At 32.3% G+C, this 15941-nt stretch overlaps 1 protein-coding gene across 1 annotated transcript in view; it reads left to right on the top strand.

The window, feature by feature from the left end:
• THSD7B (thrombospondin type 1 domain containing 7B) overlaps positions 1 to 15941 on the top strand; it is a 1297161-nt gene that overhangs the window by 1019482 nt on the left and 261738 nt on the right. The window contains exon 15 of the mRNA XM_074301932.1: positions 8527 to 8705. Within this exon, the coding sequence (XP_074158033.1) occupies positions 8527 to 8705 (179 nt within the window). The remainder of the gene's footprint in view (positions 1 to 8526; positions 8706 to 15941) is intronic.

The following is a 15941-nucleotide window of genomic DNA, read 5'->3' on the forward strand; positions in this document are numbered from 1 at the left end:
AAACCACAGAGAGGAATGAACTCTTTGATCATCACACATCAGTTCATGTAAATCTTTCCAGGTATTTTGTGCAATCAGCTTGTTCATTATTTTTTATAGAATAATAATTTTCCATTACTTTAATATAACACAACTTGTTAAGGTATTCTCCATTTTACTAATTCTTTGCTACCACAAAAAAAAAAAAAAAATACTGCTACAAAAATTTTTGCACATAAGGGTCCTTTTCACATCCTGTGTGATTTCCTTGGGATCAGACTGAGTAATGTTATCCTGATTTTTTCTTTCTTTTCTTTTTTTCTTTTCTTTTTTTTTTTTTTTACTTCAGATGAAGCATAATAAATTTCACTATAGCCTGTCTCTCTGCTCCTAGTGTGATTCTTGTAAATAATATATACTAATATTCTGGTTTTTTTTAATCTGCTCTGCTATCTGCTTCTATGTTATGGGAAAATTCATCCCATTCCTATTCATAGTTTTGATTAGTGACTAGATATTTCACTCCATTCTATTTTTTTTTTCTGTTTATCCTCTCTCCCTTTTCATTCTTTCCCTTCTCTCTAATGTTTTGATTCTGTTTGCCACGTCCCCCAGTTTGTTCTCCCTTCTGGCAGTCCTCCAATCCTTTTACTTCACATCTTCTCTTCCTTCTTTCAAAGATAGACTTCTGCAATCAACTTATTAGGTATATTTTTCCCTCTTTGATCAATACTGAAGAGAGTGAGATTCAAGCAGTCTGTTGCACACCTTACCATCATCTTCTCTACTATAATAAATTTTTGTACCTCTTCATGTGAAATAATTTATTCCATTCTGTTTTTCCTTCCATCTTTACTCAGTGTACTTCTTTTTCTCATGTTTTAATTATTTTTGTCATTCCCTCATATTCACCTTATACTCATTCATACCCTCTGTCAAGATATATTCCTTCTAACCATACTATTAGTGATACAAAGTTTAAGAATTATAAATGTTATCTGTCCATGTAGGGATATAAACAGTTTAGTGCTATTGAAATCTTTTTGTTATCTTTTTTTTTCTTTATACTGTTTTATATTTCTCTTTGGTCATGATTTTAGAGATCAAATTTTTGATCTCTCTTTTGATTATGGCATTCAAACACTCCAGTCATTCTGATCTTGTCTTTCCTGGATCTTTTTTCCACATCTATTGTTTTTCTCATTGAGACAATTTACATTTTCTTTTATTTTTTCATTCTTTTGAATTTGTTTGATTGATTCTTGGTGTCTAATAGAGTCATTTGCTTCTGCTTTCCCAATTCTCACTTTTAAGAAGTTGTTTTCTTTAATTATCACCTGTAGTCCCCACCTTTTCCACCTATATGGACAATTAAGTAATTGTCCATTTTAAGTTATTCCTTTCTTCAGTGGATTTTTGCATCTTTTTTTCCATTTGGCCAATTCTACTATGTGAGCAATTTTTTTCTTTTTCCAAATTGTCGGCTTCCCCACCAATTCTCTTGCATTACTCTCATTTCTTTTTTTTTTCCATTTTTTCTTCTATCTCTGTTACATGATTTTTAAATTCATTTTTTATGTTCTTCCATGATATCTTCCTGAGCTTGAGAGCACTTCCCATTTTTCTTTGATATTTTGCTGATAGGTGTTTTTGTTATTGCTAAAATATTCTGAGTATGTGTCTTCATCTTTTTAATAGTCAAATAATTTTTTATTGGATTTTGCTCATTTTATTTTACTTTTTACATTCTTCTAAATTTGAACTCTGTTATTGGGGTTCTCCAGGCTTTTTGTGCTAGGAGGGCTGCAGATCTTGACTATTTTCCTGGTGCTGCATTGATGTAGTCTTGAGGCCGATGGAGGGCACTCCTGTTGGGTACTGTGCTAAGAGGATAAAGTTGGTGGTGTTTGACACTGCTGGAGAGTTATGGCAGTTTGCCTGGTGCTAAACTGAGATCCTAGTGGTGATGTCTGGTGTGTGCTGAGTCTGGTGTGATGTTTCTGTGTTTCACCAGGCATTCACTAAAGGCTTTGGCTGTCTGGCAGCTGCAAGCTGCCTATTTGCCCTGGGTTACACTGAAGTTCTGGGTGTCTAGCTACTGTAAGCTGCCTGTTAGCTTGGGGCTGCTGTGAGAAATGTGGCAGTTCTTAAAGTTAAAATCTGCCAGTCCCTTAGCCCTTCTTAAGTATGGGTAGGGTAAGGTTTGATGGCCCTTGCTTGCTCTACCACACTGGATCTCAGAACCTACCACTGGGATTTGCTTCTAGCTTGTTGGAATGCTTCCTGTCCTGAGACAGATCTCCCTTTTATCCAGGTGAGACCAACCTGTACTGCTGGTCTTCCAAATTTCTTAGGCTCAAAGATTGTTTCATCCTGCCTTTTTGTTAGTTCTTCTGTTTTAATGTTTGTCTTGGGATTCTATTTTATGATTGTTTGGACATAGATATAGAAGAGTTAGAGTGATTTACTGCTTAATTTTGCTCTCTTGTTCCTAGAAGTCTTTTGTCCTGAACGTTCTAGCTGACTCTCACAATTTTATTTCAGTTCCCGTGTCCACTTTTTGACAAGCTTCCAGGGGCATGCTGTTGACCAATTGTTATGGCCTGTAAATCTGTAAGAGACCAAAGCTAGTTGTTTGACTATAAAGTCCCTTTACAACAAACAAAAAAAAATAAATTAAAAAAAATCATATCTGGAAACCTAAGGCTTTTTTCTAAGTCACGTTTTTTTCCCCTTGCATGTTCTAGAAGCTTATGAAGATCATTGTCATTCGCTGTCCTAGCTTGGTTCAATGCTCTCCTAACCAAGAATTTATTGTGGTGATGTGAATGAGTGCTGTGAATTGTAAGCTTCTTGAAAGTTAAGGACACTTCCCTCCCCAACAACATCAACATAACACCTCTCAGAAGAATTTGAAACCCCAATAATCATAAAAGTAATTATTCTCAATAACTACCAATAAGACAATTGCAAATCAAAATATACCTGAGATTTCATCTCACACTCAGGAAATTGGCAACAATGGTCAAAGAAGGAGGCGTGTTCAAAAGATGGGCATATATACTTACTATTGGTTGAGTTGTAAAGCTATCTTAGAATTGTATCATGAAAATGACTGAAATGTCCAAATCTCTGAAGCAAGATTCATTTCCTAAGTATATATTCTAAAGAGATTGGTGATAAAAATAAAGGTTTCATGTTTACTGAAATATGTATCAGAGATATTTTCATGGTTTCAAAAAAAATTGAAAGCAAAGTAGATACTAATTAACTGAGGAAATGGCTAAATGGTAGTATAAGAACGTAATGGGATATTACTTCATTTTAAGAAGCCGTGAAGTGATAAATGCAGGCAAGGGAAAATACTTACATGAACTTATGCAAAATAAAGCAAGCAGAACCAGAAAAATAATATGCATAATGACTACAACAGTGTAATTGGAAAGAACAACAACAAAACAATCAAAATTGAATGCTGTGGAATTATAATAACTAAGCTTGGCACTACAGAAGAGATAGGAAAATGAACTCACTATCATTTTTGCAGAAGCAGAGGACTATTGGTGTGGAAAATAGAATAAAATATCAAATTCAGTTAAAGTATTGCTAGTTGCCTTGACTTTTTTTAAAAAATGCTTTTATTCTGTGTTATAAAAGATGGTGTTCTAAGAGTTGGAAGGAAACAAGAATGCAGCATCAAATTTTAGAAATATAGGTTATGTAAAAAAACAAAAGATCAATTTTTAAAGAGAAATCTATGCTTAACTACTGCTTGTTTGTTAAGTAAAAATAGTATAATAGGATTTCTATTCCTTGGTTTATTTGACCTCATGAATTATGTCAAAACAAATACTTGGGTTCAAGAATTGCTGTATAACTGATACTCAGGGAAATGACAGAATCACTAGCTTTATTGTTATATGATGCAGCAAACAGTAAAATGGAGTATATATACAATATAAGTAAAAAGAGCTTTTTCTCCATAATAAAAGAAACTCATCTCAACATTGGGGATAAGAAAAATGTGTTTAGTAAAAAACGTGATCAAAAGTGGAGACAAGTGGCCAGAGTATATATCCAAGAATGGACTTGTTTAAGAATTGGCAATATTACTAGAGAGAGGACAGGACATTCTTAATCAGAACTGACTTGATAGAAAAGTCCATGTGATCCTTTACTATCACAAGGTGATCCTGAGTGAAGTTCAGGTGAGTGGAGTTTCTTTATTAGGACCACAAACTGGTGGAAGGATCTGGCTTAGGAGAAGAAAAATGGTTCAAGGCCACTGCAGGTGGTCAAGAATTCACCCAATCAAAAAGCTGGAAGCCTTATCCATCTGATCCAGAATCAATAATAGAAAAATACCAACTAGTTTGCTTTTATGCTTCTATGGACATTAGGAACACAGACTTTATGTTGAAGTCCTTTCATTCTAATATAATATGAAATTATAACTATGACATCAAAACATAACATTAAACAATAGCATCAAAATGTTTAAAATCCATATTTATCCATATCACAGTCCCTAGTAAATTATAAACTTAACAATCTCAAAGATTGTTTCATTTTTGTCTTTCCAAATTCATCAGCAAGTACAGTGACTTGCATATACATATATACATATATATATATATGTATATATATACTTAATAATGTGTTGCCCAATTTAATTTATTGAAATTCATGTAATTGTGGCATTTTTATCTCATAACAACTTTCTCAAAGAGATGCAATGTAAAAACTAATGTTTGTGGAAATTGTGATTTGCCCTTGGCCATAGAGTTTTTAAAGTATCAGAAGATCAGAATTCTAGTTCTCCTGACTCCAAGTCTAGTATTCCAAGGAACTTATTTCTTGTCCTGTCTTTCATTTCAAATAACTCACTACATTTTTGTTTCCTGTGAAATGGAGTAATAGGTTTACAAATTTAATGCTGAAATAGATATCAAGGAAGGGCATTAGGATGTATTTCTGATAATACATATCCTTTCATATGACACATAAAGAAACAGAAGATCAGGAAAATTACATTATTTAATTCATTTTCTACTTACAGGAAAATATTAGAAAATGATAATGGCATGGCATGGCAATCTTAACCCCTTGGAAGCATTGGTTCTGATAAAACAAATCACAAAGCCATTAGAGAATGAGTTCACAATCATGTCTCAATTATAAGGAAAAATGTGAAAAATAAGATTTAGAATTTCTTTAGCATCCAGCACCCTTTTTTTTCTTTGATGTCTTCAGATGCACAGTGTCTATAAAGGTAGAGCATTTATATCTCAATGACAAAATGAACCAATTGAATTGAATGAATTCAATTCACACAATATCTATGCCTAGTATTATCTTCCCTTTGTTGCCTCTTAACAGATGGAAAAAAATGGGATTTTACTAAGCTTCTAGGTGATGTGAACTCATGTACTATTGTGTAGCTTCTTGTATAATCTGGTAAATGATTGTGGCCTAAATGAAAATTGAAATGATGTTCTTAGGTCCCAATTTTTTTAATGTATTATAAAAGATTAGAGAATTTAGTATACAATTAACATTTTTCATTCTATGAATCACACAAGTTGTTATAAGTAATTTTATTATTTATGTCTCAAGTTAACTAAACATATCCTAGTCTCCATTCAGAAAAATAAAGACGAGAAAGAAGCCATATGCAAGAGATTTGGTGTGTATTAATGACTGAAACTAATGGAGAGCAGTCATTTTTTTTCTGTCCTGTGTATAGTTCCAAACATAATATTAAGCATTTACCTTTCAGTACTAAACAATATTGTTTGTTGGATTTGATATAGGTGTTAAATACAAAAATATGCCTTGTGATTGGGTTTAAAAGTATTGCAAGGGGTTTAGTTTTTTATTTTTAAATATTAAAAATGAAAAATTAAAGCATACATACTATAAAGGTGTATTTTGTCATATTTTTGGATATTTTGTTTTCAGTAAAGAAAGGTACTATATGGTTTTGACATTAATTTAAATATAATGAGAAACTAAATAATAGAAAAATCACTTCTGGGTATAAACAATATCCTATTTTGCAGAAAAATTAGGTTGACATGCCTTTTCAAAAAATTTATTTATTTTTTTTTCCTCTTAAATAGTTTGTAGCATCATGGTTATTTTGAATCATTTCTAAGAAGGCATGCTGGCTCATGTATGTATCCTCTTCAAAGGATTGAATAACAGAAAGGCCATTAAACTAGGAATCAAAAGCCTTGCATTCAAATATACTAATCCCACTACTCTGTATGAATTTAGGCAAATATTTTTTCCTATTTGGGCCTCGTCTTATTCATTTGTACAAATCATGGAACTGGATTAGAGCATTGTCTATATTTTTGGAGCAATGCTGCTATATATTATATAAATATAAGAATTCCAAAAACAATGATAATGTTAGTGATACTTTCCTCTGAAATTTCCTGAAATTTGTATCAAAAATACTTGTGATGTCCAACTCAAAAATGGACAGACATGAAATAAGTCTCCATTTTTGGAATCCCTTTTATCCTGGTAGAATTCCAAATTCCCACAGAAAGGCCTACACTGTTTACTACTTTTACTCTCAAACAGTAACTTTGTTTTTTGTTTATTATTTTCATGTTCTAAGGAGTGCCTTGGTCAAAATATTATGGGAAATTCAACTAAATCTTACTTTTATCTACAATCTTTCACAATTCTAATTTTCTATAAAATGGATAGTTATTGAAAAAAGAGCTGGATTTCTGCATGAGTCTTCATGCAGTCTCCTCTTCCTGTCCTAATTGCAATTTTTCTGATGTCTTTTCAATTGCAATCATCAAACTGATCTCTTTTAATCCTCTGGTTTTACCTTGAAATTGAAAAAAAAAAAAGTAAGGTTTATTCTAAATGAGAGTAATAAAGATTGTAGAAACTCAATAAATATGTCATTTTACTGTTGAGACCCACCAGCTCAGGCACAGTATGAAGAATTGTTAGATGAAGTAGAAAGAGCATCAGCCTTTGAGTCGGAAGACTTACATTGAAATCCAAGTTCAGGTACATCCTAATGATATGACAATTGCCATATCACGCCAACACTTTGAGCCCCGGCTTCCTAATCTATAAAAATGGAGCTATTGATGCTTACATTATATACTTCACAGAGTTTTTGGAGTTAAGTATTTTGTGAACTTTAAAATGTCATGCATATGTGTGTTGTTGTTGTTATTAATACCCAAACCTTTGTGAAAGATGATTGAGACAAAGCTTTGCTGACTGCATACTGCATTGTATTTGGCATAAGGGACACCTAACAACAAATTCTACCTCAAACACAAGATGCTGAATAAATCACTTTACTTCTTCTTGCTTCAGTTTTCTCACCTTCAGCGTGGGGAAGATGGGCTTGATGGTTTCTACGGTCCTTTTTATCAATGATTCTATGATCCCATGATCATAGAATTTGTCTATTTCAGTTATTTTTCTTCATTTGTCTCTGTCTCTCTCTCTGTTTTTATCTCCCTCTATTTCCCTTTTCTTCTCCCTCCTTTCCCCTCTCCCTCTCCCTTTCCTTCTCTCTCTCCCTCTCTGTCTCTCCCTGTCTATTCTGTCTCTCCCTCCCCCTAATTTCTTTCTCTCTCTCCCTCCCTTCTTCCTTCTCTCCCTATTCCCCTCTTCCTCCCTTTCTTTTTCTCTCAGTATGTCTCTCTCTGTCTCTTTCTGTCTGTGTGTGTGTGTTTGTTTCTCTCTGTCTCTCTGTCTCTGTCTCTCTTTCACACACACACACACACACACACACACACACACACACACACACACACACACACACCAGTCACCAAGTTTATCACCAGTCATCCCCTTTTTCCCTGAATTGGCTTTGATTTAAAATAGAGCTACAAGCCATTTGACAAGTGGCAACTAGAATGGAGGCAAAAGCTCTTTGTTTATTATATTTTCCTATCTGTGCTTATTTATCTCATCAGAGAAGAAGAGATAATTTTGCATGCCATTTCACTTTATGTTGTTGGCGATCATGAACAATATTCATGGAAATACCAAATGTTTCCTAAGTCCTAATTATTCTAATCAGAGATAGAATAAAAACAACACAAATTTTAGTGTCAAAGGATTGTAATCTCATCTCTGCTACTTACTATCTGTATGACCTGGAACAAGTCAGTGAACTTCTCTGAGCCTCCATATCTCATCTATAAAATAAGATAGTTGGACTATATGTTCTCTCTGGTCCTCTAAAGCCTCAACTCCAAATTTGATTTCAAACCTCAAATATTTACTACCTATGTGAACCTTTCTATTTTTGCCTTTAGTTTCCTCAACAACAAAATAATAATATATACTCCCTAAAGGTGTTGTGAGAATCAAATGAGATATTATTTAAAGTGCTTAGCATCATACCTGGTTCAAAATAGATGTTTAATAAGTGTTTGCTTCCTTCCCTTTGCTTTCTTTTCCCTTCCCTCTCCATGCTCTAATCCTGTGATGTATTGTAATATAATAATTTTTGTCTCTTTTTTCCCCTTTCTCCCATTTTTTTCCTTTCAGGTTACATTGAAGAAGAATGCTTCATTCCTTGTCCATTTGATTGCAAATTAAGTGACTGGTCTAACTGGGGATCTTGTAGTTCATCCTGTGGGATTGGAGTGAGAATCCGTTCCAAATGGCTAAAAGAAAAACCTTACAATGGAGGTCGTCCATGTCCTAAGCTGGATCTCAAGAATCAGGTAGAGGGTATCAAGTAATCAGTGAAATAATTAAAATTATCCCCAAGTGATATTTCTAGGAGAAATCAAAGTTTTATTCCTCTAATGTAATAAAGTGTATGAATTAGTCTAATCATTTTTCCCAATGAAAAATTTGAATAGCAGAATAAAAGTAAAATAATTAGGATATTAGAGGACAGACTATTTGCCCTTCCTTAATATAATACAAAGATATTTTATCACAAAGAATGCTAAATGGATTTGATAAGGATTAGTTAATACAAACTAATAAAAATGAAGTGGGATAGAAAATAATTCAAATAAATAGTGGAAGTTACAGAAATTGGTAAACTATACCAAGTAATTCTCTCCCAGTTTAAGAAAAAAAATAATTACCAAGGCAAAAAGTTAAGAAAAAGTATATATGAAGAAAAGTTCTTGTTGCTATATTTTCCCATATCATTTTTTGAACACATTGTTTTCACTATTTTCTCTTGATCTAACTGATCTCCCTTCTATCAAATTTGCCAGTCAGCAGCATTCTTCATACCTACTGCTCAGGGTTGTTGTAAGAGTCAACATGAAATAATACTTATAAAGTTAAAGCATAAAAAAAGTGTTTTTGCAAATGGTAGTCACTAAACTAATATTTCTTCCCCTTTCATTCTTTCCTTCCTTCCATCTTCAATTCTTTATTCCTGCCTTTTATCCTTGCTTACTCCCTAATGCCCTATCTTGTTCCCTCATTCCCTTCCTTCCTTTTGAATGTTTTCCCAAATCTTAATCCTGAAGTTTGTAGATAATTCTAATTGAAACTCTGACTTTAATACTTTGTATATTATTCCCTTTTTTAATAGCTGAAAAGTGTCTGCTATAAATCCTAAGATAGAATTTTGAGTCTAACTTTTTTTTACTTTTTCTTTTATATGCAATATAATTAGAATAGATATGTATTTAAAGCAATGTTTATGTTAAAAAGTGTAGTTATATATTAAAACAACAATAACAACAAAAACAACAAGAAAAGTTGTTTGAATGTTTACTCAAAGTTTACCACTGATTTTATGATTCTTTGCCTTACAGTAATACATACTAGATTTTTAATTAGTTTTTCATTTGTAAGAATACCGTAGTTGGCATGTTCTCAATTCATAAATACTTAAAATGTTTTTCTAATATAAATTTCTTTTTGGAATTAAAAAAGAACTATCCTTATATAACAGCCTGTAGCTATTTAAAGGAAAGAGAAAGTTGTCATCTTCTAATTGTTAATTATGAAAAAATCTAGTACAACTATTTTTTAACATTTTTTAAATGTTTTTGTTTTTAATGTAATCAGAAAGTAATGACACAACTATCATTTTTTTTCTTTACTCAAGTTGACAAATTTACAAATTACTAGAAATTTAAATAAGTGCATTACTTAAATAGTAATATAAAGTTTTCTGTAGAAGTTTTGACAGAGTTTCTATCCTTAAGGAACTGATTTACTGATATAGAACCCAATGAATGATAAAAATAGGATGTCTCTAGAAATAGAGGGGAATGAAAAATGATTGAACTAAAATGGGGAATAAAAGGAATTCAATGCTATAAACCAAGACAAGGTTTTTTATTTGTTTTGAAAAGAAAAAAAAGATATTTGGTATTGAAAGGAGAGATTTTAAAAATGTATAAGCTTAATAAGTAGGAACAATCATCTTTTTTATTATACAAAGAAAAGAGGATTTTATGTGAAACTCAACATATATAGCTTATTTCTATGGTATTTATTAAATAAAATATGGTAGTAACAATAATCCTGCTTTTCTTTATTCTCTTCTGAAGTTTTTTTTTTCCTCATCTGTATTTTTTAATGTTAAATTAATTATTTTATTTTCTTAATTCTTTTCATTAATATCACTGCTTTCCCATTCTCCACTTTTTTTTTCATTCCTCCCAACAAAATCTAAAAGCCCTTCCTTGAAACAAGTAAGTAGAATTATGGAACATGAGCCCCAAGGTTGGCTGTATTTACTAAGGTTTGTTGCATTTTGCCCACATAGTCCATCACCACATCACTGATGAGGACATGATTCATCATGATCTTCTGAAATTCTAATTGGTCATTGTATTTTCATAATTCTTATATCTCTGATTTTCCTTTAGAGAATTATAGTCATTGAATTAATTATTCTTCTAGTTCTGTCAGTTGGCTACATATCACTTAATTCAATTCTCCAATTTTGCCTGTTTTGTATGATTTTTGGCTCAATAATATTCTATTACATTCATATACCATAATTTGTTTAGCCATTCACTTAATTGATGAATATGCCCTTTGTTTCCAATTCTTTATTATAACAAAAGACTTTCTACATGATTGCTAGCATACCATATCATTTGTCTTTGCCAGGATTTTTAGCATGTATATGTAGGAATAATGTATAGACAATTTTGTTAATTTTTACAACAAGCTTCTGAAGGTAAGACTGAAAACATTAATTTTACCTATCTTAAATTTAAAGAAAATAATCATCAAAGGAACAGAAAGTATTTTATGTGAGGAATCACTTTAAAAAACTCAACAGTTTGGAGGCAGCTAGGTGGCACACTTAGGTGGCACAGTGGAAAGAGGACCAGCCCCAGAGTGAGGAAGATCTGAGTTCAAATTCAGTAGAACAATTATGAATAAGTAAAAGTATGGATAGGGAGAAGATAGATTTATTTCCTATCAAAATGCTGTAATAGCAAGGAACATTCTGATATACTAAGGAAATAAAAATATTTATAAGTCAAATTAATGAAATCCTCTAAAAATCTGTTTATATGAAGGGTAACCCTGTTACTCTTAGTAATGTCACCAGTTTCAAACAAAAATAGGCTTTAAAAAGATAATAGTTATAAAGCTAAAAGAAAGTTCAATCAGAAATCATGTAACACATTATTCATTGAGATTAAAGATACTTAGAATAGGAGGGGACATAACTCAGTTTTGACATAATGGAGTAAAACTACTTTTTCCCCAGACCTTTATCAAAGTGACATTGACAAAATGATTGCTAGGTGGATCAATAGATATAGATGGCTAGATAGATAGATAGATAGATAGATAGATAGATAGATAGAGAATGATCACTTATTAAGTAAGCTGTTAGTATATGGTAGGCACTGGGCTAAGTTCTCTATATTCAAATATAAAAAAAGAAAATCGATTTCCTTCTTCTCAAGTAGTTTACATACAAATAGAGAAAGAAAACACAACAGGGAGTCTGCCAATATCAGAGGTGTAAACGTGGGTTAAACTGTACTTGTGTTCATGTGAGGATCTGACCTTTATCAGGACACAAATAAGTTACCTACTGTCTCTGTGGCACAGTTATATGTAGAACCAGAGCATCAATCCTAAACTACAGCTTCACTCAAAAACATGAATCTGTGCCCACAGTAGGAAAAAAAAGTTATTTTCTTAGTTTCAATGTAAATCTATGAATAAATTACCTTTGTGGAAATCCTAAAATTTAAAGTAAATTCCCTATAACATGTTTTCTTTTTAAAGTAAGCTCAATTATCTCTATAAATAGGTATTGGTGTGTAAATATATGAGCAGACATTTATAGATGCTGTAATACATATTCATTTTTAAATTTTACAAGAGTCCCTATTCTTAGGGAGTTATGGTATCTAAGATCAAGTGTTATTTGAAATTCATGTCTTAATTCACTGGCCGATAAATTGGGTTGTCAGAGATTTTCATTATTTTGGAAACGCTCCCCAGCTGCTTATTTATGACTCCATTTCTCTAGCTCTAGAAACCTGCTGTTTGTTTCTCTAAACTGAAAATGTAATACAGTTAGAGCCTCACCCAGTGGGGCTCCTTTGGAAAGTTCAATTGTACCACTGGCCTCAAGTTATTTGTTGTAAGTCTTCTTTGCACTTAGCTCTCAGGTTATTTTCTTTTGAACTAGCTTGCTTCTTTGTCCTTTTCTCTTCCCTGCATTGACACATAAGTAAAAGCTCAACAAAAACTATTCATTGTTAATTCAACTTACAGATAGAATGGAGTTGCACAGTTAAGTAATTCATTTCTTCCTTGATAATGTATACTAATGCAAGAAGGGTGTTGGTGATCATTTTGTGGGAATGGGAACAATTCCACAATACTATAAACATAATGAATTATAATAAAATTTGAAACATCTTTATTATATTTAAATAGGAATTATGTACCTTCAATTAGGCATGGCATCATGGACATAAAACTGGTTTGGAATAAGAAAAACTTAATTAAAAATCCTGCCTGTGATACTTAACTGTGTCACCATGGGAAAGTCATCTCACTTTTCTGGTTCTAAGTTTCCTCAAGTATAAAATAAGGGGGTTGGAGGAGATGAAAATTAAAATATCTTTTTACTCTGGATCCTATGATCTAACCTTCCTTCAAATATAAGCTATTTTTACTGCAAAAAATAATTCTTGTTTATTTTAACTTCCTTCTAATATCTAGTCCAACATTTTATATTGATTTCAGCAAATTAATATTGGTTTACTAGCTATGTAATATGGAGCAATTCACCCCATTTTACAGACAAGAAAATTTTTATATCCAAAGTCCTTTCTAGTTCTATAATTTATGATCATCCACAAGATAAAGACACATTAGACTTGTTAGACAAAATAGGCTCTAAAGTTTTTCCAATTTAGTCTATTATCCAATTATCTATCACTTATTTGTAAAGGTATATTATCCCTAAAGTTATGGCTGGGAGTTGCCCAAGAAATACATAGATTTCTAAAACATTTAGTCTCTTTCCCATAAATTTGCTTTCCACTTCTCTAAAACAAAAGCCCACCTGAAAAAGAAGTATATGAGTTTGTAAATTACAGATTTCTGAGCAAAGTTCCTTGCCTCTAAAGTATTTCTTTTCCCCCAGATTCCCTGTGAGATCTTACTCTGCCATAAAAGTGAGAAGGTTGAGGTATTATGTACACAAGCCCATAAACCAGTCTGAATCTGCTAGTGAAATCAATATTTATAATCTATCATAAAAAAGCCTCCCTTTTAAACCCAAAACTATCAACATGATATCTCTCTCCAGAAAAAGGTTACTAAGTGATAGCAATAGTTGAGGAGCTTTTAGCTAACTCTATTTGTGATGCTAAGTGGTTAGAGTTTGTAGCCTGGTCATAGCTTTTATCTAAGAGTGAAATTTCTGCTAAACAGCTTATTGGATTATCAGGTCAGTTGACTGATACTCTCTTCGGTGTTGTGCATATAAAAAGATAATATATTTAATAGTTTTTTTTACAGTCTGTAATGTGTTCATTCATTTTAAATGCACTTACACTCCCTGTTGCTGCAATGCTACTTCATATGAAATTCTGCCTAATAGGAGGTTAAATATGAGTATATTAAAACTCCTTTTGGGTTGCATATCTCTTTATGGTCCCTTCACATATCTGAAAGAAGAGTAATTTTTGAAGCTCATCTTTTCATTGATTAGTGAGAAATGATGACATTACTTTTTGCTTTAATGGAAACCACATATTGAAATTTATTGCAAATGCAAGTTTAAATATAAGGTGTGTAGGATCATATTTCCAGCTGAACAAAAGAAAATAAATAAAAGAAATTCTACCTTCCCTCCAGACATTCTAGAAATACATTTTAACTACATTTTACTGAAATGTTAATATATAGATAAAAGACATATTTAATTTTTAAGACGATTGAATATTCTGTTAGCTACATTAAAATGGCTCCATTTAAAATAAAACAGTTTTGGCCTTCATACTTCTCTTGGGCCTACTCAGCTTAACTTGATTTAGTCAGATTCCCACTATTCTCACTATAGGCCAAAGGATTTTTGGTATGTTTTCTGTTGACACTGGCCTGTGTTTTGGCCAGAGTGGCAGATCATAATGGAGGAAAAAGTCATGTTTTTTTCCCCAAACATATAAAGTGGAAGACAGTCCACACTGATGCATAATTAACTGAATTTAGCTAAGCCTTTAAATAAAAATGGTGAAAGTTTCAAGAAGAACTCCCCTCCCCCAACTAGAATGATCTTATACCATCTATTGAGAGGAGGAAGCAGTCAGGGTATGAAAGGTAGGAGAGGGATTTTGTAATAATGTTTTGGTCATGCCAGATATATTTCCATATGATTTTGTGTGCTTATCTCATACAGAAGAGCTATTATAGCTTTTAGACTATTTTGTCAAAAATAACATGCTAGATATCATATTATCACCTCAACTCTTCTGCCTTATAATAAAAAGTGTTTCTTTTGTGTTCCTTATTCTAAATTGTTGATCCAAACTTTGCTTTCAGTTTGAGTTACACCATTAGTTAAGCTAAGTTCAGTCAGAGATAGAGAAGTAGTTTCCTTTTTTTCTTGTCCTTATTTCATCAAAAATAGATGGAGCCCATTGGACGGAATCCTATTAGTTCAGGACTGATATGTTTTAAATTCTGGTTTAATACTGATGGAAAATGCAAAATGAGTGACTTGTTTATCATTGAATAGTTGTAAAAAGGCTAACTTACCCTTAAAAAAGAAGTATATTAACATAAAAATGCAATATTAATGTATTCCATATAGGGTGAATATGTGGTCAATAGGGCGGGCAAGGTGCAGTAATTCCTTTATTCTTGGAACATCTACCAAAGATGAAGTTCTCTAATCCTTGGTAATTGGGCCTTAAATGATCAGGAAGCCATATCAATATGGTCAAAGACTACGAGAAAACTAAGCCTCGCCATTGAAATCCTTGGGACTGATTTGTTGCTGGGTTGTTTTTTTGTTTTGTTTTGTTTTGTTTTTTTTCTGGTGGGGCAGAGGGGAGGACAATACAAAACAAAAATCCAATTGTTCTCCACATTATGAAAGGCATAAGAGGAACCCTAACTTATAAAACCTTCTGCCTCTTAGCATGAGGTACTTTATTCAATTGCAGTCATGTACATCCTAATTTGTGGTCACTGAATTAATGCTTCTGATTAAGCACATGAAAAGTCATTCATTTCTCTTGAGATCTGCTTGAGCTACATGTTAGAAATAGTTTGTCTTCAGCCCTAATTTGCTTTATCTTATGCTCATACCAAAGTTCTCAGTACTGTGTAGAAAATCACCTGACATCTTGTCAGAGACATCCCAATATTCTACCATGGTATTCATTATATAACACTTAAATTATAGAATATTGACACACACTGACTAAGAAAATTCTTTTCCTGCTTGGTCACAAGCTACATTGGGAAATAATTCTTAATTG

This window comes from Sminthopsis crassicaudata, chromosome 3, assembly GCF_048593235.1.
Source record: "Sminthopsis crassicaudata isolate SCR6 chromosome 3, ASM4859323v1, whole genome shotgun sequence".
Lineage (NCBI taxonomy): Eukaryota > Metazoa > Chordata > Mammalia > Dasyuromorphia > Dasyuridae > Sminthopsis > Sminthopsis crassicaudata.